General features: G+C 40.2%; 1 protein-coding gene across 3 annotated transcripts in view; it reads left to right on the top strand.

Moving 5' to 3' along the window:
- Positions 1 to 21,495, top strand: part of LMOD3 (leiomodin 3) — a 35,561-nt gene extending 14,066 nt beyond the window's left edge. Inside the window, exons 2-5 of one of the 3 annotated variants that reach the window (XM_032290446.1) lie at positions 6,800 to 6,910; positions 7,369 to 7,685; positions 9,719 to 11,080; positions 21,294 to 21,495. In XM_032290446.1, the coding sequence (XP_032146337.1) occupies positions 7,392 to 7,685; positions 9,719 to 11,080; positions 21,294 to 21,320 (1,683 nt within the window). In that variant the 5' untranslated portion in view covers positions 6,800 to 6,910; positions 7,369 to 7,391 and the 3' untranslated portion in view covers positions 21,321 to 21,495. Of the gene's footprint in view, positions 1 to 6,799; positions 6,911 to 7,152; positions 7,275 to 7,368; positions 7,686 to 9,718; positions 11,081 to 21,293 lie in introns of those variants that run through there. The other 2 variants (XM_032290445.1, XM_032290447.1) reach the window with 2 other exon arrangements.
- Positions 21,496 to 22,057: the final 562 nt, after the last annotated feature.

Here is a 22,057-nt window from a genome sequence, read left to right as displayed (position 1 = left end):
TGTCAGTCTTCACCATTTTTATTTGTACCAACAAGAGCAATTGCTTTCTGTGCTTTGTAATTCAGCATTTTAGGTATGTGACTGCCATGTCTGCTAAACTAAGGAAGCAATAGAGGACACTGATTAAGAGCCTTGACTTTTAGAGGCTGTCTTCAGTTCAAATGCCTATGCCTCAGTTTTAGTATCTATGAAAGAAGGTTAACAAAAGTATACATCTTTCCACCACGCCCAGTGGCTCATGCCCATAATCTCGTCAATTTGGGAGGCTGAAGTGGGTGGATCACCAGAGGTCAGGGATTTGAAACCAGCCTGGCCAATGTGGTGAAACCCCATATCTGCAGAGCTACAAAAATTAGCTGGGCATGATGAGGCGTGCTGCCTGTAATCCCAGCTACTTAGGAGGCTGAGACAGGAGAATTGCTTGAATCTGGGAGGTGGAGGTTGCAGCGAGCCAAGATTGCACCATTGCACTCCAGCCTGGGTGATTGAGTGAGACTCTGTCTCAATTTAAAAAAAAAAAAAAAAAAAGTATCCATCTTTTAAGGTTGTTGTGTTAAGAAATTGATATGTCATGTATAAAACACTTATCACAAGCTTAGCCATGTTAAGTGATCAATAAATGTTAGCAGTGTAACTGTAAAATTAATAGCAGTAGCAGCAGGAAGAATGTCATAATGATATTAACAATTGTAGCAGCAGCAGCAACAACAGCGGTAGTTGTGGTAACAGTTGCAGCTGGTAACAGTTGCAGTTTCAGTGGCAGAGGCTGTAATAACAGGTGTACCAGTAGTGGTGGTGATTATAGCAGTAATGGTATTGGCAGTACTATTTAGTATAACAGCTAAATAAGCATCACTGAAGCAACATCCTCACACCTTTCAGAAATATATAGAATTGATCTACCTTTGAAACTTAACCAAATAAAACCAACTTAAGAATTTTGAGATGGCTTACAAAACAATTAAGGTAAAATAATACATATCCTCTTGTAATCCAAGCTACCCTGGGGTCTGGTGAAGGCAAGGCAGGCTGGGTGTCTTAACTTGAGAGAAGCACTTGCCTCATACATTTCAGAGCCCATCCTGAGGCCCTGCAGCCATGGGTCAGGGAAATTTGAGAAGAGAGCTAGGCATTTATATCACGCTCACAAAATCTTCAGGCAATTTGCAGCCAGTGGGCAGAACCTTGGTGATCCAGATGGAATTGCACAAGAGAATAGCATGCCACAAACAGGACAGAACTGATTTATTTAATGACATTTGGAAACCATTTATAGTTGTGTCAATTTATAGCCAGTGGTTTGAAGCTGAGGAAGAGATGGGATGGCTTATCCACAGCCTTCGCATCCTGAATGAATGTAGAATGGAAAAATAAATGGATACCAGAAGGAAGTGCTTCCTCTTATTATCAGAACTTTTCATAAATGTATTAAGCTTTAAACATTTTTGTGCATATATTTGCTGTTTTAGAAAGAGTCAAATGGAAAAGGCATTCATTTATCAGTCATGAACAAATATTTGTTAGATATCAGGTACTTTCTAGGCAGAAAAGAGTGACACAATTTACTTGTGAAAGTATAATGATGTTTATTAAGAGTTTACCATGGATTGTCACTTAAGTTTTGTTTTTTCCAAAATTCTATTAAGTAGATATGTTTATTATCTTATATTTACAGATGAAGTAACCGAGAAGGGAGAAGTTGACTTGTCCCAAAGGGCACAGTTAGGACATGGCAGAGTTGGTATCTGAAACCAGACATCCTGAATCTGAAGCTGTGTTTAACCAACTGAATTAAACTGCTTTTCCACTATTCACACAGAGCCAGTGAGGTACAGGAAGGAGAAGGAACTTCCTAGTGTTCCCAGTCAATGGCATAACCAGGATGTGGATCCAGTCTGACTCCCAAGTCTTATCTTTGAAGCATCTTACTTTACTGACTTCAAGTTATTACTTCAGGTTTTCAGATATGAAGACCAAATGAAGCAGATTTCAGATGTTTTGAAATGTCCACCATTTTGCAGAGTTTGGATATTTCTGTGGTTAAAAAATTAAGAGATTAGCTGCAAAAAAATTATATCACTAAAAAAGTATGCTAGGTGCCACTGATGCCATGATGAACAATCTTGTTTTCACAGAGTTACAGCCCCTGGGGGGAAGATTGGTCAGCGAAATGGCAAGGACAACACCATGGGGATAAGTGCCCAGCTCTAGACAAGTACATCAGAGGAACACCTAGCTCAGTTTTCAAGGTCAGGGAGGACCTCCTAGAGGAGGGAACTTCAGAACTGGAAGATGCTGCACAAAACTTGGACATGACAGGGAGTTTCATCCCTTGGGGTCCTCAAGTTGGTTGTGTTTGAAATAGAAAGCATGAGATAGGGACTGAGAAACACAATTCAGAAAGGAAGCAGAGTCTAGATCTTGAGGCCATGTCAGGAAATTCGGATTCATCCTTAGGCTATGGAAAATCATTGAAGGGACTTAAGTGGAAGAGTATGTTAGAAATCCTTCAAGCTGCAAGTCATAAAAAATTCTAATTCAACTTGAGCAAAAAATGAGGAAATCTGTAGGCTAGGACAACAGAAGAGACAGCTGTTTTTTCAAAATACAGAAGAGTATTCAGGCCAGGCGTGGTGGCTCATGCCTATAATTCTAGCACTTTGGGAGGTTGAGCCAGACAGATTGTTGAGCTTAGGAGTTTGAGACTAGCCAGGGCAACATGGCAAAAACACGTGTCTAAAAAAAAAAATGTTAACCCAGAGTAAAGGCTTGTGCCTATAGACTGAGCTACCTGGGGGTGTAATGAAGAAAGATCACTTGAGTCCAGGAGTTGAAGGCTGCAGCGAGCCATGTTTGTGCCACTGCACTCCAGCCTGGGTGACAAAGTGAAACTGTGTCTCAAAAAAAAGTATTCAGTGGAAACTCCCTCCTAAACCTGTCTTCTAGCTCCCCACTTCCCCTCCCCACTCCAGATAACCACACTTTAAGAATATACGCATTCTTGTGTATCCTGCCCTGCCAGGACGTTTTTAGGCATCATATATATATATGTAATGCACATATATATGTAATGCATATATATATGCTAGAAATATATATATAATTTTTCTATACAAATGTACATTACTATGAACTAGCATCAATCTTTCACCAGAGATCAGTTATGATGTATGCAACCCTTTTTTCTAGTTTATTTTAAAATATTGTGTTAGAATTACTCAGTTGTAGAATTAGCCAGAAATTATTATTTGGCATGGGCTTTTTCTCTGTCATTAAAATTTGGTATACTCCTTGCCGGGGGTAGTTGTGTGATGCAGGGTGTATGGAGATGTGGCAAAACACTGTAATCAGTGAAGATCAGAGCTGTAGAAAGAAACATCAGCATTTCCTCAGCACACTTAATAAGCCTTACTTGTCTTCAACAAAACAAAATGCCCAGGGCCTCTGAGATCATCTAAACACTGAAATGGCCTTGCATGTTAAGAGCTGTCAGGAGACTGGAGTCTTCACTGATTCTCCTGATTTTATTTTTGCCTGTTCCCTAACGCCAGTCCATTTTCCAGCCAGCAGCCAATGTGATCTTTTAGAAAAGTAAATCACCTCTTACTCCTGTGCTTAAAACCCTCCAATGGTTTCCAGTGATGCTTAGAATGAAATCCAACTCACTCCAGATCATAAAGACTTACCTGATCTAGCCCCTGCCTATGTCCCTATCCTTGCGTCCTCCTTGTACAACAGAGTTCAGTCATGTGTTGGGTCACTGCCTAGAGCAGCCCAAGATCTTGCCCATCTAAAGGACTTTGCGCTTTGTTCCCTCTGCATAGATTGCTGTTCCCTCCCTTTCTATGGTTGATTTCATCCATTAGGTGTCACCTCCTCAGAGAGGCTTTTCTTGACTTTCCTAACCAAGGTAGGTCTTCCTGTGATTCTCTGAAATGCAGTGTTCATCTCCTTTCACAGCATTTTATGCAGCCAGCAATTATTTATTTGTTTACATCACTGGAAAGTGACTTTATCTCGACCCTTCTTGTAGTCCTAGTGCCTAGCACAGCACGCGGCACAACCAGGTACTTGGCAAATACTGCGGAATAAATGAATGAGTGTAATGTGTCTTAAGCTCGCTGAGCCTGATCTGTAAAATGAGTGGCTTGCAGTGGCTCTGTGATTCTCAAACTTAGTTACTCATCAGAATCACCTGGAGAGCTTTCAAAAAATAATAATAATAATAATAATACAGATTCCTGGGTCCAGTCCTGCGTTGCTTCTGGGTGGGGTCCAAAGAGACAATATATTTAATAACTTCCCCTGAAGAATCTGATTCAAAGCCAGATAATCTGTGATGCCCTATCTGGCTCTAATAGTCCGTCAATTATCCTACAGCTAGCTATATTCTTTTGATATTATAGCTGGATTCTGATGTGAGAAGGTGTTGAGGTGGCAGCAGTGGAACATCATTAAGAGAAAGCACAACTAAATCTTCTCTGTGTCAAATGAGGCTAATTATACCAGCAAAACCCTCCCTGTCAGCATATGGATAAAATGCACAGTAGAAGCAGCTGGGAGAGATTTACCCACTTCCTACGCTCATTCAGCAAGATGTAAGTCAGATGAAGGAGCGCTCCTTACAGAAATTCCTAAATCAGCCTGATCATCAAAAGCATTTGATCACATTAAAACAAATGGAATTCATCAGAAAAGAATTTGAATCTAAAAGCTTACAAGCCATCCTTCAGATAATTTTCTTAGGGGAGCTTCATATTTATATGCAAATAGCGGTTTTCTATTTTCTTTATACACAATTCCATCTAAAAGTCTCTCAGTTTCTTTCTGTAAAAGCAACAAGATTTTTGAAAGCTCTTTATTGGCATTAATATAATGATTTCTATCACGAAAATGGTTTTTAAAATGTACATGTAAATGTACTACATTATGTAAACATACTGCATTTTATTGCCTTTGTTTTTCTTTAAATGTTTCTGCAGTTATTTATGAGTTATAAGAATAATACTATTTAACATTTATTGAGGGTTTACTCTGCCATGTACCATCCTACTATATAGATACAGATATAAATAAAACCTCATTTAATTTTCTCAATAATTGCATATGGTAGACACTATTATCAGATATGAGCTAAGTTGCTCAGTATCATGTAAGTTACTCAGGAATGGAGCTGAAGCTGAAATCCAGGCACACTGACTCCACAGCCCCCTCTTTTATATTTAGCTCTGTATTTCCCAAAGTATGAGTTATTTAAGGTTGAGGAATGTTGAGTTAAAAAAAATTGGTTTATTTAGTGTAGGATTTCTCAGTTTCTCAAAGCTAATTGTGCTTTACAAATATCTAAAACACAAATGCAGAATATAACATTTCCCAAGGCTCCCTGAACAAAACTCTTTTTTTGGTGGGGTGGGAGGGCTGAGTCTCTTTAGATCATTGTTCGGCAAAGAAAAATCTATGAAATGATGGTCCACATCTCAGTGGTCTACAAAGTGGTCTATCTCCCTGCCCACCAAGGCTGAACTCTTCCCCTTTTACAGAGACTAAAAGGAAGACCTCTTCCCCTTTTACAGAGACTTACAGGGCATGGTGGCTCATACCTGTAATCCCAGCACTTTGGGAGGCCAAGTCGGCAGATCACCAGAGCTCAGGGGTTCAAGACCAGACCGATCAACATGGCAAAGCCCCATCTCTACTAAAAATACAAAAATTAGCCAGGTGAGGTGTGCACGCCTGTAGTCTCAGCCACTGGGGAGACTGAGGCACAAGAATCACTTGAAGCCAGGAGGCGGAAGTTGCGGTGAGCCAAGATCACACCACTGCACTCCAGCCTGGGTGATGGAGCTAAGACTTGGTCTCAAAAAAAAAAAAAAAAAGAAGAAGAAGAAGAAGATTTGACAGGGGAGAAGCCAGGGATAAGTTGCCAGTACATACCTGTGTTCTTTGAAAATTCTCATTCAAGTAAATTGGAAATGTCTTTCTAGGGCATTAATCACATATGAAAAGCCTTTCAACCTGGGAGTGCTCAAGATAAAACACTGGGGTGGGAAGAAAATATTGGAACTTCCATTTCAAACTCACATTTGACTTGGTTTTTTTCTTTTTCACAAATTTTAACAATAAAATATCCTTGGACAGATACATAAGAAACAAAAAACCATCTATGGCTACACCACCTTGAACGTGCCTGATCTTGTCTGATTGCGGAAGCTAAGCAGGGTCGGACTTGGTTAGTACTTGGATGGGAAACACCAAAACGTTGAATACTTTTGGAGAAAGGAATGGGTTGTCTCAAATTTCAAAGTTACATATATATGAAATGTTGGAATGGTAACATCTATATTTGTTTCTTTGTTTGTTTGAGACAGAGTCTTGCTGTGCCACTCAGGCTGGAGCACAGTGGTGTGATCTCGGATCACTGCAACCTCTGCCTCCCAGATTCAAGTGATTCTCTGCCTCAGCCTAGTGAGTAGCTGGGACTACAGGTGCGTGCCACCACGCCCAGCTAAGAAAAAAAAAATTTTCTGATGGTTTCTTCTAGTACCTTAGTAGTCTGGGTTTCTTTTTTAACATTTCACTTTAGATCCATTTTCATTGATCTTGGGTTAATGGATACTCAACAAGAAAAATTTAAAACAGTAAACTCCTCACTTATAGTGGAAATTCAAGTGCTGGTTGTCCCCATCTGTTAGATCACAGGATCTAGATGCAAATAGGGCATCTTGCAAAGGTTCAGCTTACACAGAGGATGAATGACATAGCAAGACCCGTGCTCCGCTGTGCACCACTTTGCTTCCAGAGTCACCTTGTAGTGAAGAGGCAGTCCCTAAGAGCTTGATTTCTACCTTCAAGTGAATCCTTCACTTCAAAAGAACTCAGGTTTCTGGTTGGATTTCCCTTCTGAAATATTGTAAGTTGTTTTAATATTTAAATAAAAACAAGCTGGACCCCCTGGCGTATTGGGGCATGTAGGTATGGGCTGCATTAATTTGTGTATAGCAGTATGACAGCATATACAAAGAGAAGTAATTTTATTCCTGCAGAGGTTTTGTAGTCTCTGTTAGTCTCTGGCGAACACAGCAGCTGTACTGAAATGTCAGATGGATTTGCACAGCTGACTCAAGTTGCCAAAAAGAGAGCAGCATAGTAGTTCCATAAACTGACCCCATCCAGCCAAGCCCTACTTAATATAGATCCAGCAAGAGCTTAGCTGCGATCACTCCTAGCTGCTCAGCAAACCACTGAGGTTCCTGGGGAAAAAAAAAATCTCAAGGGTGTGTTGACTTGGGACACTTGTTAACTGGGGGACCTTCTTAAGACTTTTTTTTTCTTTCTTTTAAAAAATCATCTTTGATTATTCTTTTCTAGTAAAAAAAAATTCAGAAAAAATAATGTCAGAGCACAGCAGGAATTCAGATCAAGAAGAACTTCTCGATGAGGAGATTAATGAAGATGAAATCTTGGCCAACTTGTCTGCTGAAGAACTGAAAGAACTTCAGTCGGAAATGGAAGTCATGGCCCCTGACCCCAGCCTTCCTGTGGGAATGATTCAGAAAGATCAAACTGACAAGCCACCAACAGGAAGCTTCGATCATAAATCTCTTGTTGATTATATGTATTGGGAAAAGGCATCCAGGCGCATGTTGGAAGACGAACGAGTTCCTGTCACCTTTGTGAAATCCGAGGTAACCAGAGATTTGTGTACAACAGAGAAATGGCTGCCTGGGATGGCCTGTTAGGTGTCCCTGTTATAACTGTGATTTCTCAAGACTCCAGAGTTTGGTTCTTCTTTGTTTTTGCCGTGTCTAGATTAAACCATAATATTTAATCCCACTCCAGACTGGAACTTTCTGAAACACTTACATGTATATTTACAAGGGAAAAATTGGGTAATTTCTTGCAAATGTCTCTCTTTAAAAATTGCTATCGGGTTTGCTGTGTCAGAAAGCCTGTGTTCTATAGCCACAATATTTAGTGGCTTAACTCATAAGCCAGAGGCAGTTGTCCTTAACTCTCTTTTTTTTTTTATTTTATTTTTATTGCAGGCCCCTTTGAGAAAGTAATGACAGCTCTGTAGCCTCTCTCTCTGGCACATCCAAACATACACAATGTTTCACATACACTGTCAAATATTTCACAGTTCTTCTCAAGTCTGGCCACATACCCTGCAATTAAATCCAGTCGAATAACCAGATAATGACTTACATTCTCACCATATATTGGCTATCAGTGATGACATTTAGAAATTGATAGCTAGTAAGTGGTTTTGAAGTTAGTTCTTTCTTTGCTTTCTAAAATCTAAAAGCTAGACTTGTTGATTCTGCGAACTTACTATGCATGAGCATAATTTTTTTAAATGTTCCACTTGAAAATGACTTAAAAAGGACAGAGATGCCTCCTAGGTAAACTCTCTTGAGGTTATGCCTGTTGATGAAGATGCATCTTGTCAAATTACTCTCATGCTGGCTGTAATTAAAGAAAGTTGTCAATTTGTTTTACAGTCAGGAGAGTTTAAACATGTACTAAGATTGAAAAGAAACAGCTGGATTGGTCAGGTTAGAGTTCAAGGTACAATTTGCAGATATTTTACAACTGGAGGTCAGTGGATTAAAAGCCAATTCTATGTGAATGCCAGTTGCAGAAGGTAGAAATGAGTACTTGCAACATTTTTTCCCTTCCTCTAGCATAATCTAAACAGCTTGATCTTGGCTCCCCCTTCTGGTCAAGATGAGAAATGCAGTGGTGAAGACTTCGGTGGTTAAGGTGACTTGCCACTGTCTCTTCTGACCTATGTCGTGAGCATAAAGTTTTTGCTCAGATAAGCCTGTGTCTCAGCTTGCTGTACTAGCTTTCAAAAATGACATCTATGAGGCACATATATTATATAGAAAAGCATTATAATTGATGTGCAAGAATCTAATAAACGTTATTGATAAAAGATCCATTTTATTTCCCAGACTACGCAATTACTTCTCAATGTCTGCATAATCCTGTTTTATTTTACAGCTGGCTCTGGTTCCTAGGCACTTTCTTTCAAAAGAAACTGGGGCTGTAAACTTGTCCCAGAATAGCCATGGCAGTTTTCAAAGAACTGAGGAAATCAAAATTGAGACTTTAAATATATATACATATATGTGTGTGTATATATACATATTTAAACCAAGTTAAATAACCAGAATACATATATATATATACATATATATATATATATATATATACATATATATATATATATATATTCCAAAATGTCAAACCGATCTAATTTCCCATGCACTATGTTATGTTCTCAGAGGAAGTTTATGTACATTCTGTACTAGATTAGTGGACATTGTAGGAATGTTCATTTTAGGGCAATAATTTCCTTATTCTAATATTTTGTATTTATAATATATTGGAATAATAAGGAAATTATTGCCGTAACTAACTCAGGACTGTTGACTATAAGATGCCTATTTGGTATATACAAAATCAAAACTTTAATGTATCAATGAACAATTCTGTCATGTTTTTGAAACGATTTTTAACTGCTTCTGGAATTAAATGCCATTAAAAATACAGCATATTAAAACAAAATTTGTAAAGGTTTCATTTTAATGTATGGGATGGGATAAACACAGCTACTTTTAAAAAAGCATTCTTATTATCTCCACTAGCTGATGCTCTACTTCATACTTCTTCATGTGCTATGTATTCTAACCCTCATAAACCTCTCTTGTAGGAAAATACTCAAGAGCATGAAGAAATAGACAAAGGTAATAAAAATATGGCCCAGTATTTAAAAGAAAAGCTCAATAGTGAAATAGTTGCAAATAAAAGAGAATCAAAGTGCAGCAGCAATGCCCAAGAAACAGATGATGAGGAAGATGATGATGAAGAAGAAGATGGTGACGACGAGGAAGGGGAAGATGATGGTGAAGAGAGTGAAAAAATGAACAGAGAAGAGGAAGGCAAAGCAAAGGAGCAAATTAGAAACTGTGAGAACAACGGCCAGCAGGTAACTGATAAAGCATTTGAAGAACAGAGAGACAGACCAGGGGCCCAAAATCAAAGTGAGAAAAAAATATCAAAATTAGATCCTAAGAAGTTAGCTCTAGATACCAGCTTTTTGAAGGTAAGTGCAAGGCCTTCAGGAAATCAGACAGACCTGGATGGAAGCTTGAGAAGAGTTAGACAAAATGACCCTGACATGAAGGAACTCAACCTGAACAACATTGAAAACATCCCCAAAGAAATGCTACTGGACTTTGTCAATGCAATGAAGAAAAACAAGCACATCAAAACATTCAGTTTAGCCAATGTGGGTGCAGATGAGAATGTAGCATTTGCCTTGGCTAACATGTTGCGTGAAAATAGAAGCATCACCACTCTCAACATCGAGTCCAATTTCATCACAGGTAAAGGGATTGTGGCCATCATGAGGTGTCTCCAGTTTAATGAGACACTAACAGAGCTTCGGTTTCACAATCAGAGGCACATGTTGGGTCATCAAGCTGAAATGGAAATAGCCAGGCTTTTAAAGGCAAACAGCACTCTCCTGAAGATGGGCTACCATTTTGAGCTTCCGGGTCCCAGGATGGTGGTCACTAATCTGCTCACCAGGAATCAAGATAAACAAAGGCAGAAAAGACAGGAAGAGCAGAAACAGCAGCAACTCAAGGAACAGAAGAAGCTGATAGCCATGTTAGAGAATGGGTTGGGGCTGCCCCCTGGGATGTGGGAGATGTTGGGAGGACCCATGCCAGATTCCAGAATGCAGGAGTTCTTCCAGCCACCGCCACCTCGGCCTCCCAACCCCCAAAACGTCCCCTTTAGTAAACGCAGTGAAATGATGCAAAAGCCATCACAGGCCCCGAAGTACAGTACAGACCCTGACTCCTTCCGGGTGGTGAAGCTAAAGAGAATCCAGCGCAAATCTCGGATGCCAGAAGCCAGAGAATCACCCGAGAAAACCAACCTCAAAGATGTCATCAAAACGCTCAAGCCGGTGCCGAGAAACAGGCCACCCCCATTGGTGGAAATCACTCCCAGAGATCAGCTGCTAAACGACATTCGTCACAGCAATGTTGCTTATCTTAAACCTGTAAGTAGAAGGAGGGAGAAATGGTGACTGAGCATCCCCCATAGTAAATGCTTCCTAACTTTATTCCCTATTTGCTTTAACACAAGGGGGTATCCATTAATTGGGACCAACTGGAAGAAGCCAATGAGCATTACCAATAGAACTAAACTACTGTTATCCCTAAGGATGTACACCTTTAGCACCCCTATGTGTGTACATCTGTATGACCTCTGCAACAAAATTAGCAGCTAACATTAGGGAGCATTTACTATAGGCTGGAGTGATTATATAACCTAACTCATGGGATCATCTTACCAACTCTATGAGGTAGGTGCTGTTATTCTCCTCATTTAATAAAAAGGAGACTGAGGCTTAGAGAACTTAATAACATGCGAAGGAGATACAGCTAAGAAGTGGTAGAGCTGACATTGAAACCCAGTTCTGAGTCCAGAGTCGAGCTTTAATTCACCTGATTCTTTTGACCCCTTCAAGCACATATTCAAAAGAACACCATTCCAGCCACAGCAGAGCTATCACTCAGAGATTCTCCAGGAACCTACAGTGAGGAATAAATAAGAATGAGGCCAAATTGGGCCAGTTGTTTGTAGACAATTGAATGCTTCCAAAATACTTAGAAACAGTTCTTTTTAGTAGGTGAGGACAGACTGTCTGAAATTATATTTGTATTGCTCTCCTTTTAGGCAGATAAATGATGAACTTCAAGTTGGTGTCACTGTGAATTCATGGAGTTTTAAAATCACTATTATTTCAGTTTAATATTTACCATGGCTCACTATTACTGCTAAGTGGAGAAGTTCTTTTCCTTGCAATTTAAGTTGCAGAAATGAAAATGTTTTGGTCATTATTATGATGGCATTTACTGAGGTTGAAAGATGTGTTCAGTGGCCACAGGTGATTGATAATTAACCATATTATTTTAAAATCTCGTGTAGTAATAGCCACAAGATTATGTTGACAGAACAGTCAATATATAATTTTATTGCACAGATACATGTTTTGTCAAGACATGTTGAATTTTTATGCACGTTTGCTCTTTTTCTCCTTTAAAGAGCTTTATATTCTGAAATAACTGCTAACTCTTTCATATATATATATATATATATATATATATATATATAGTCCTTATTCCCAACTCCTAGAATGGAGAATTATCAATAGCCCATTCTTCTAAGTCAAAGCTGACTTTCATCCATGATTTAGAGAGGCTCTGATTCTTCCTGGAGCAGTGTCCGGGGTGAGAATGCTAGAGGTCATATGAGGTCAGGCAACGGTTCTTTGCCTGCCCTTGGGCACACCATCAAGACTTTCTGCACCTGCTCTTCTCTGGACAGCTGGAGCTCCCCTAGGAGTGGATTGGAGTGTCGTTTGACAGAAGCTAGCTCTACCACTTTCCTGGTAACTAGTCATTGGCAAAGAAAATTCAAGCCACTTTGGTGGTTGTGCAGTCAGAAAAGAACAGTCTAAAAAGAATGATGAGAGATCTTTTAAAAAACCCATGTTAAAGGTGGCATGTAGGTTCAGAGTAGAAGAGGGATTGAAGTTCAAAAGAGCATCTGAACCAACTCCCTGACTTCTGAGTGCTCTGCTGAGCAAATCCATTTTCTCCGGGTCTATTCCATTCTATCCATTCACTTATTTGTTAATCTAACAAATGTATATGTCAGGCATGCTAAGGATTGGGGATAGAGTGGTAAGTCAGGTTCAGTCTCGACCTCGCACAGAGCTTACAGTGTAGGTTTAATTGTTTTAGCCCCTTTTACTCAACTGAGAACACTGCAGTTTTGGGTCTAGAGTCTAAAGAAAAATACATTAAAATAAATTCATTATGATAATTGCAAGAATAAAACACCCCATCAAGCACTGCATTTTTTTCATATTTTAATCAATTTAAAACTGCTACTAATTGTAAGCGTGGTGGTGGTGGTAGTTTAAAAAAAATCTAAGAAAAACATGCTGCAAACTGAACTCTGACATGCTTTTTAAATGACAGTCTTGCATATCACCCTCTGCTTTGAAGTGGCTTCATTTATTCTGAAGGATTGGCAACTTCTCCTGCCTTCAGTTGCCTGGCTTGGCCCATGACAGGCATCTGTTTGCCTGTATCTCAGTTATGAAATGTCATACAACTTCATCTGTTAGGTCCTGGAAAACACTTTGGCAAGAAAAATACGAAAATCCCTCATTGCACTAATGAAAATTTGCTTCACTAATACCAATTTGCTTCCCAGTGCTCTGTTTCTGTGCCTTTCTGCCTGTACAATAGATTTCTGTTTTAAAGCCAAAACATAGTTTAATCTTTGGAAAGATATTTTAATTTTTTATTTTTATTTTGAGGTCATTTTAGGCTTACAGAAGGTCAAAAGTTGTACAGAAATTTCTTGCATACCCATCTCACTTTGCCACATTTGCTTTATTTATCTTTGTTTAAAAGCTATTTTAAGAGGCAATACATCTGTGTGTGTGGTACCAAGAGCACATGACTCCGTGGAGGTAATGAGAGCATGAATAGCTATGATGTGTTCACACTTGGGTCTAAGCCAACTATTGTGAAACACCACCAATTTTAAGATGCTCCGATCTCACAGCTGTTGAAATGTCCCAAAATATACATCTTGGACTTGAAATACAGTGAACGCTGTGAATGGTAGTGTCACCAAATCCCAGCAGAAAGGGATAAAACTATGAAATGAGATAAGACAATGATCACTTGATCACTTGATGGAGGTGAAATGAAGGGTTTTGGGGGTTTGGGATAGATGCCCTCCAAATCCCTGGATTTTCAAGAATGAGGTTAAAATTAAAACAATCGGGGGGGTGGGGTGTGTGTGTGTGTGTGTGTGTGTGTGTGTGTGTGTGTGTGGTGTTCCTAACAAGAACATTTTTCAGAAACAAATTTTTTCTTAGGAAAGTTTTGTTTGTGTTTTTGTTTTTGAGATGGGGATCTCACTCTACCGCCAAGCTGGTGTACAGTGGCTCAATTACAGCTCACTGCAGCCTCAACCTCCAGGGCTCAAGTGATCCTCCCACTTAAGACTCCCAAGTAGCTGGGACCACAAATACATGCCGCTACACCTGGCTAATTTTTTTTTCATTATTTGTAGAGATGAGTTCTCAGTATGTTGTCCAGGCTGGTCTCAAACTCTTGAGCTCAAGTGATCCTCTCTCTTCAGCCTCCCAAAGTGCTGGGATTACAGGTGTCAGCCAAGGTGCCGAACAGAAAAAAATTTTTAAATTATGGTTACTGGCTGGGAGCGGTGGTTCATACCTGTAATCTCAACTCTTTGGGGCTGGGGGGAGAGGGGCAAGGCAGGAAGATTGCTTGAGCCCAGGAATTCAAGACCAACATGGGCAACAAAACCAAGTAAGATCCTGTTTCTACAAAAAATTTTTTAAAAGTTAGCTTGGTGTGATGGCACGCACCTGTGGTACCAGCTGCATGGGAGGCTGAGACAGGAGGATCACTTGAGCCCAGGAAGTCAAGGCTGTAGTGAACCATGTTTGTGCCAGTGCACTACAGCCTGGGCAACAGAGTGACACCTTGTGTCAAAAATAAAAGTTATTGGCTGGGCGTGGTGGCTCATGCCTGTAATCCCAGCACTTCGGGAGGCCGAGGCGGGTGGATCATGAGATCAAGAGATCGAGACCATCCTGGTCAACATGGTGAAACCCCGTCTCTACTAAAAATACAAAAAAAATTAGCTGGGCATGGTGGCGCGTGACTGTAATCCCAGCTACTCAGGAGGCTGAGGCAGGAGAATTGCCTGAACCCAGGAGGCGGAGGTTGCGGTGAGCCGAGATCGCGCCATTGCACTCCAGCCTGGGTAACAAGAGCGAAATTCCGTCTCAAAATAAAATAAAATAATATAAAAGTTATTTTCCTCATAGATTTGGAAATAGCACATCTGAATGATTAGTTTGTATCTTAAAATTCTTTTTTAGACTGGGCATGGTGGCTCACGCCTGTAATCCCAGCACTTTGGGAGGCTGATTACTTGAGGCCAGGAGTTTGAGACCAACCGGGCCAATGTGGTGAAACACCGTCTCTACTAAAAATACAAAAATAGCCAGGTGTAGTGGTGCTTGCCTGCAATTCAGCTGCCCAGGAGATTGAGGTACAAGAATCACTAGAACCCGGGAGGCGGAATTTGCAGTGAGTAGAGATCAAGCCACTGCACTCCAGCCTGGGTGACAGAGCGAGGTCTCAAAAAAAAAAAAAAAAAACTTTTAAAAATACATTTTAATGCTTATTCTCTCCTCACCCCATGCTTCTGGCCTGGGATACCTGAAATGAAGTTGCTGGCAAAAAATAAAGGAAAACCCATATACTTGCTTTGCTCAAATGCTTCCTCCTCTAGGAAATTACGCATTCAATTCAGTTTAAGAGAAATTTACTCTGTGAGTCAGGTACTGAAAACTGGTAAAGCATGAGGTCAGATCTGTAGGCCTGCATTATTTGCCTTGGGTATCACTGTGTACGTTTTTGAACGTCACATGCAAAAAAATTCAGATTATCAGGCACCACTTGGAACATCAGATCTGGCCACACTGCCCTTGCATGGAAACAAATCAGCTGTCTCTGTGCATTGATTTCACCCTGGAGAATGCTCATGGACTCCCTTTTTTTATTTTTTGTTTTATTTTTTATATTTTTTTATTTTTGTTTTGCTTATGGACTCTCTAGTTTTGCTCTTTTGCCCTTACTGCCTTGCGCCTGGCATGCTTTCCTCGTTTACATGACTTACTTGGCTTCTGTAGAATTTTTTAGTTTGCTCTTGTTGTTTTCAGCTATGTTTTAAAAAATCTTTGTCTTATCTCACAAGCTAATGTATTGGATAATGTGTAAATCATTTCCCTTTGAGCTAGTAAGGCTGAGTCAGTGTAATAGCACAAAGGCATTAGGCTGGATAGGCCTATCCCTCCCTGACAAATGCGTGATATTCTTTCATCTTCAAAAATGTTGTGGTCTGCTCACTCCTACCATCTCAAATGAGTATTTGTACTTTTCACTGAGATAAAATCCCATTTGCAGCAACTGTTTAATTCACCGAGGCCAGCTGCATTTTATATCATATCCAAGCTTCTGTGCCAATCACGCAAGATAACTATTTTAACATTCAATTTCACTTCGGGCTTACTCATGTTTATCTGCACTGCTCCCATCCAGTTGACTAAAGCCATTGCTAAATTTTCCTTCAGAAAGACTTCAGTATAATAATACGGGCAGCTTTAGCTCATCAGAAGACTCCACGACACATTAGGAGTTGTTATGATTACAGAGTTGAAGTTTACAAACCCTTCAGCATTCCTCTTCATCACTGGCCATTTCTTCTTTGCCACATTTATAAGATCTTCTTTCTCTTTAACCAGGTTCTCTAGATTCTTTTTGTAATTTTCTCCTCTTTCCCATCACGTAATAGGAAATTCCTCTTTCTCTTGTCAGGTAATCTAGAACAATCCCCAAATCTTCCTTTTCCTTTAGATCACTCAGGGTTTTCTTAGCATATTCAATCTGTCCCCAAACCAAACTGCTCATTTTTAGGCCTAGGGGTTGTTTCTTGTTCCCAGTTTTCTGTCTTATCTCCATTCTGTCACACATTTAGGTCTAAAACTCCAAGGTTATCTTCAACTCCTTTTTTTCCTTCCACCCCTCCTCCCCATTTTTGGGGCTTCCAATAAACCAGGATGATCTATAAGAGCCAAGGCCAAGCATAGATCATAGTTTTGGAAATGTTATGTTTCTTATAAAAGGAACCTCCACAGGAAAAAAGCAATGTAACATTTCAAGTTTATTCCACAAGGGCACATATAATCCAGGAATTATATAAACCAGAATTGCTTGCCCTTAATATGTAGTGGGAAAAAATGTTTTTTGTACACTTTTCTAAAGTCCATATAGTGATTCTCAAGTGTTATTGTGGATCAAAATCATGTAAAGGGCTAAATACACATTACTGAGCCCACCGACAGAGTCTCTGATTCAGAAGGTCATGGATGGGACCTAACAATTTGCATTTCTGACAAATTCCCTGGTAATGCTGCTGCTGCTTATTCCAGGACCACATTTGACAACCACAACTCTGTGACATCCATGGTAAACTGTGTCTGCTGCTATCTTCCCTGAAGGGCCTTGCTTTCCTGCCTCCATAGCACCCTTTGCCTCAAATTTCCTTTTCTTCTATCTCTATCTGTTAGAATCTATCCAGTTTCCAAGGCTTGACTCAAACGCTATTTCTTAAACACAACAAAACATCAGGAGTGCTCTGCCTGTGTATTTCCATTACTCTTTGTCCACACCTCTTTTATAGCACCTCCCACATTCTTCTCCAGGTTCACAGCCCTTCTGTTCACAGTGTGCTCTCCTACAGGATTCTGAGTTCTGCAAAGCAGGTCTTGCACATCTCTATCCTGGACGCCCACTGAGGTGTTGGTCCAGAGTAGGAACTTAATACAGGCATGCCAAATTAAATAGCCTGTGCTGAAATCAATCTTCCTACCCTGCCCTGCCTCCCGGCCTCTGAATGCATGCATATGTGAGCACTGTGTAATGCTATACACACACACACACACATTAGCACACTAAACATACTTTAGAAACTAACAAGTGAAAGGGAAAAAGGCTACCTAACAATAACACAAGTTGATTCTCTTTGTTTTATATTTTTATAACATACCTAGCTATTATTGATTTCTATCTTTTGTTTTCTGCCTAGAAATGGCTTCTTCAAAAACAAAATATGTGCTTGCCTTTTCTTGCAGCTTTTATAGTTTTTGGTTTTCTAAAAATATTTGATATGGATAAATTAAAGGGTTAATTTTTAAAGTAGAAAGCCAAAAGGCTATTTTATCATTTCTTTTCCAAATAATTAACCAGTAATCATTTAGTGACTCATTTCTCTTTTCCCCAGTGATCTGAACTACCAGCTTGGTCATATTTTACATATGTAAACATGTGTTTGGGTTTACTATACTGGGTCAGCACCACATTTTCTTTTAAAAATATTATCTTGGGCTGGGCACAGTGGCTCACGCTTGTAATACCAGTCCTTTGGGAGATCAAGGCAAGAGGATTGCTTGAGGCCAGAAGGTCCTGGCTGAGTTATCATTGCACCACTGCACTCTAGCTTGGGCAACAGAGTGAGATCCCCATCTCTCTAATTTTTAAAATTTTTTAATTTAAAGTATTATTTTGCAACTCTTCTATGCATATAGAAGCAAATACAGGGAATTACTTATATAAAACGCTTCTTTTTCCATTCCATAATACAAAGAATGTACTGTTTTAACTACTTATTGCAGCTTTAAAGTTATTTTAAATACCTGGCTCATAGTTCTCTTAACTACTGGTGTTTTCCATGGGAGAGCTTTACTAGGGTGCAGTCACACCCCTTTCTTCTCAAAGCTTGGCACAGGGGAGGTAGAGGGTCAGAAGCACATGGAAGTCCCCTTGGCTTGAAGGCTGGCAGGCAGCAGCACATCAAAGGTCCTCTCTGGTGGGCAGCACGCTGGGAAAACATTCCTAGCCAAAGGTGGTGGGCCGAGAACTGGCTGCAACAGGAGCCATAGCAGATGACCGAGATGGTTCATCATACTGGCAGGTGGACATGAGCAATATAGGTAGAAACATTCCTAGTCATTATTACACAAACTCTGAGTGTCCCCTTGGCATCTTCAGTGTCCTCTGGAAGATACCTGCATGATGGATGAGTCACTTTCCTAAGATATAATGCCACTTGAAACCCTTTAAAAACTTGTCTTGCCTTTAAGGTTTTCCTGTGAGACAGAAGTATGAAGTGGGTTTGCAGTGTTGGACTTTTGTTGTTCTTTTGTAATTTTTTGTTTTCTTTTCGTCCTGGGCGGTGCTTTCAAAAGCATATATATATGTATGTATATGCGTGTGTGTGTATATATATATATATATATGTATGTATATGCGTGAGTGTGTGTGTGTGTATATATATGTATGTATATGCGTGTGTGTGCGTATATATATATATATGTATGTATATGCGTGTGTGTGTGTATATATGTATGTATGTGTGTGTGTGTGTGTATATATATATGTATGTATATGCGTGTATGTGTGTATATATATGTATGTATATGCGTGTGTGCACATGTGTGTGTGTATATATATACACATATATATATATATACACACACACACACATATATATATACACACATTTTTTTTTTTTTTTTGAGACAGTCTCACTCTGTCACCCAGGCTGGAGTGCAGTAGCTCCATCCCAGCTCAAGGCAACTTCTGCCTCCCAGGTTCAAGCGATTCTCCTGCCTCAGCCTCCCAAGTAGCTGGGACTACAGGCATGAATCACCACGCCTGGTTAATTTTTATATTTTCAGTAAAGACGGGTTTTCACCATGCTGGCCAGGCTTGTCTTGAACTCCTGATCTCCAGTGATCTGCCCCCCTCAGCCTCCCAAAGTGCTGGGATTACAGGCATGAACCACTGCACCCAGACTTGTTATAAAACTTTTTTAAGAAAATTAGGCAGCTGAGTGTGGTGGCTGACACTTGTAATCCCAGCACTTTGGGAGGCAGAGATGGATGGATTGCCTGAAGTCAGGAGTTCAAGATAAGCCTGGCCAACATGGTGAAACCCCATCTTTACTGAAAATATAAAAATCAGCTGGGCCTGGTGGCGCATACCTGTAGTCTCAGCTACTTGGGAAGCTGAGGCAGGAGAATTGCTTGAACCCAGGAGGCAGAGGTTGTCTTGAGCCACTATCGAGCCACTGCACTCCAGCCTGAGGGGCAGAGTGAGACACTGTCTAAAGAAAAAAAAATCCCAACAAATGAGGTGGGTCTCATTTTGTTGTTCAAGCTGGTCTTGAACTCTTGACCTCAAGTAATTCTCCTATCTCAGCTCCCTGAGTAGCCAGGATTACAGTTGCATACCATCATGCCTGTTTTTTTTTTTTTTTTTCATTTTTAAATATTTCTAACCTTGAGATTCGGCGTGTGGTTTAAAGAGGAAAGAGTTGTTTTAAAAAGAACATGTATTTTGCCAGTGTGGTGGCTCACGCCTGTAATCCAAGCACTTTGGGAGGCTGAGGCGGGTGGATCAGTGAGGTCAGGAGTTCAAGACCAGCCTGACCAACACGGTGAAACCCTATCTCTATTAAAAACACAAAAATTAGCTGAGTGTGGTGGCGTGCACCTGTAATCCCAGCTACTTGGGAGACTGAGGCCGGAGAATCATTTGAACCTGGGAGGCAGAGGTTACACTGAGCTGAGATCAGGCCATTGCACTCCAGCCTAGGTGACAGAGCGAGACTCTGTCTCAAAAATAAATAAAAATTTAAGAATATATTTTCTTATAGTGATATTTTTACCAGCAGTATATAATAATGAGCACTGAAATCAGGCAGACCTGGTTCAAATCCTGCTTTGCCATTTTCTAGCCATGTGATCTTAGGAAAGTTACTTTCTTCTCTGAGCCATTCCCCTCCTTACAAGGCTTTTGTAGGTTGTAATGCGATAATGTTTTTAAAATAAGTGTTAGGCTGGGGGCAGTAGCTCATGCCTGTAAATCCCAGCACTTTGGGAGTCCGAGGCAGGTGAATCACTTGAGGCCAGGAGTTTGAGACCAGGCAGGTCAACATGGAAAAACCCCATCTCTACTAAAAATAGAAAAATTAGCTGGGCATGGTGGCACATGCCTGTAATCTCAGCTACTTGGGAGGCTGAGGCAGGAGAATTGCTTGAACTCGGGAGGTGGAGGTTGCAGTGAGCCAAGATGGTGCCATTGCACTCCAGCCTAGGCGACAGAACATGACTCCATCTCAAAGACAAAAAGTGTTCCATAGGTTACTCACTTGTATAATAGCCTTATAAATTAGATACGGTTATTGTCATTTTACGGCTGAGAAAACTGATGCCCAATACCACATAACTAGTACATGTTAGTGTCTGTCTTTGAACCCAGGCCAGCTTGGGCACCTGCCCTCTGATTTCCGTGATGTGCTTTACCATGTGCTCAAAGCCCTTGGGACAGTCCCTGGCATTAGTAAATGTCCAATAAATGGCGGCTGTGTTATGATTCTTTTTTTTATCTCGACTTTGGGGGCGCTTTGGCCAGAATTTCAAATCTATTTTGTATCTTTTAAGGCATGTAAATTTTGTAATTTTTGCTGCAAAGCTCTTGAATTTCCAGGATTAATTTCCCCCTTTTCTTCAAATGTTTAAATCGCAGGTGCAACTGCCAAAAGAACTCGCATAAGAGGCAGCAGAGTCATCTAGAAGAACAGGAAATGGAGATAATGACTTACGGATTACAGCATGGAGACTATGTCAGCAGCAATGCTTTAGGATTCACGTGGCGGAACTGGGAACACTGCTACCATCTGATGGGGTATTTGTAAAAGGCAGAATGTTTGGGCCATGAAGAATTAGGGGCTGAAGAGGAAGGTGGAAGGAGATAAAATATAATATTCAGGCTGGGCATGGTGGCTCACGCCTGTAATCCCAGCACTGTGGGAGGCCGAGGTGGGTGGATCACGAGGTCAGGAGATTGAGACCATACTGGCTAATATGGTGAAACCCCGTCTCTACTAAAAATACAAAAAAATAGCCAGGCATGGTGGCGGGTGCCTGTAGACCCAGTTACTCAGGAGGCTGAGGCAGGAGAATCGCTTGAACCTGGCAGGTGGAGGTTGCAGTGAGCTGAGATTGCACTCCAGCCTGTGCAACAGAGCGAGACTCTGTCTCAAAAAAAAAAAAATATATATATATATATATGTATATGTATATATATATACGTATATATACACATATATATGTATATGTATATACGTATATATACACATATATATGTATATGTATGTATATACGTATATATACACATATATGCATATATGTGTGTGTATATATATATATACACATATATATGTATATATGTATGTATTCAGAGGCAACATTTTCTACTTGCAATCAATTTGAGTGACTTGGGTGAAATTT

Source organism: Sapajus apella, unplaced genomic scaffold (assembly GCF_009761245.1).
Source record: "Sapajus apella isolate SASKATOON/1434 unplaced genomic scaffold, GSC_monkey_1.0 scaffold23, whole genome shotgun sequence".
NCBI classification, from domain to species: Eukaryota; Metazoa; Chordata; class Mammalia; order Primates; family Cebidae; genus Sapajus; species Sapajus apella.
Note: the sequence above shows the minus strand (reverse complement) of the source record. Positions and strands in the feature narration are given on the sequence as shown.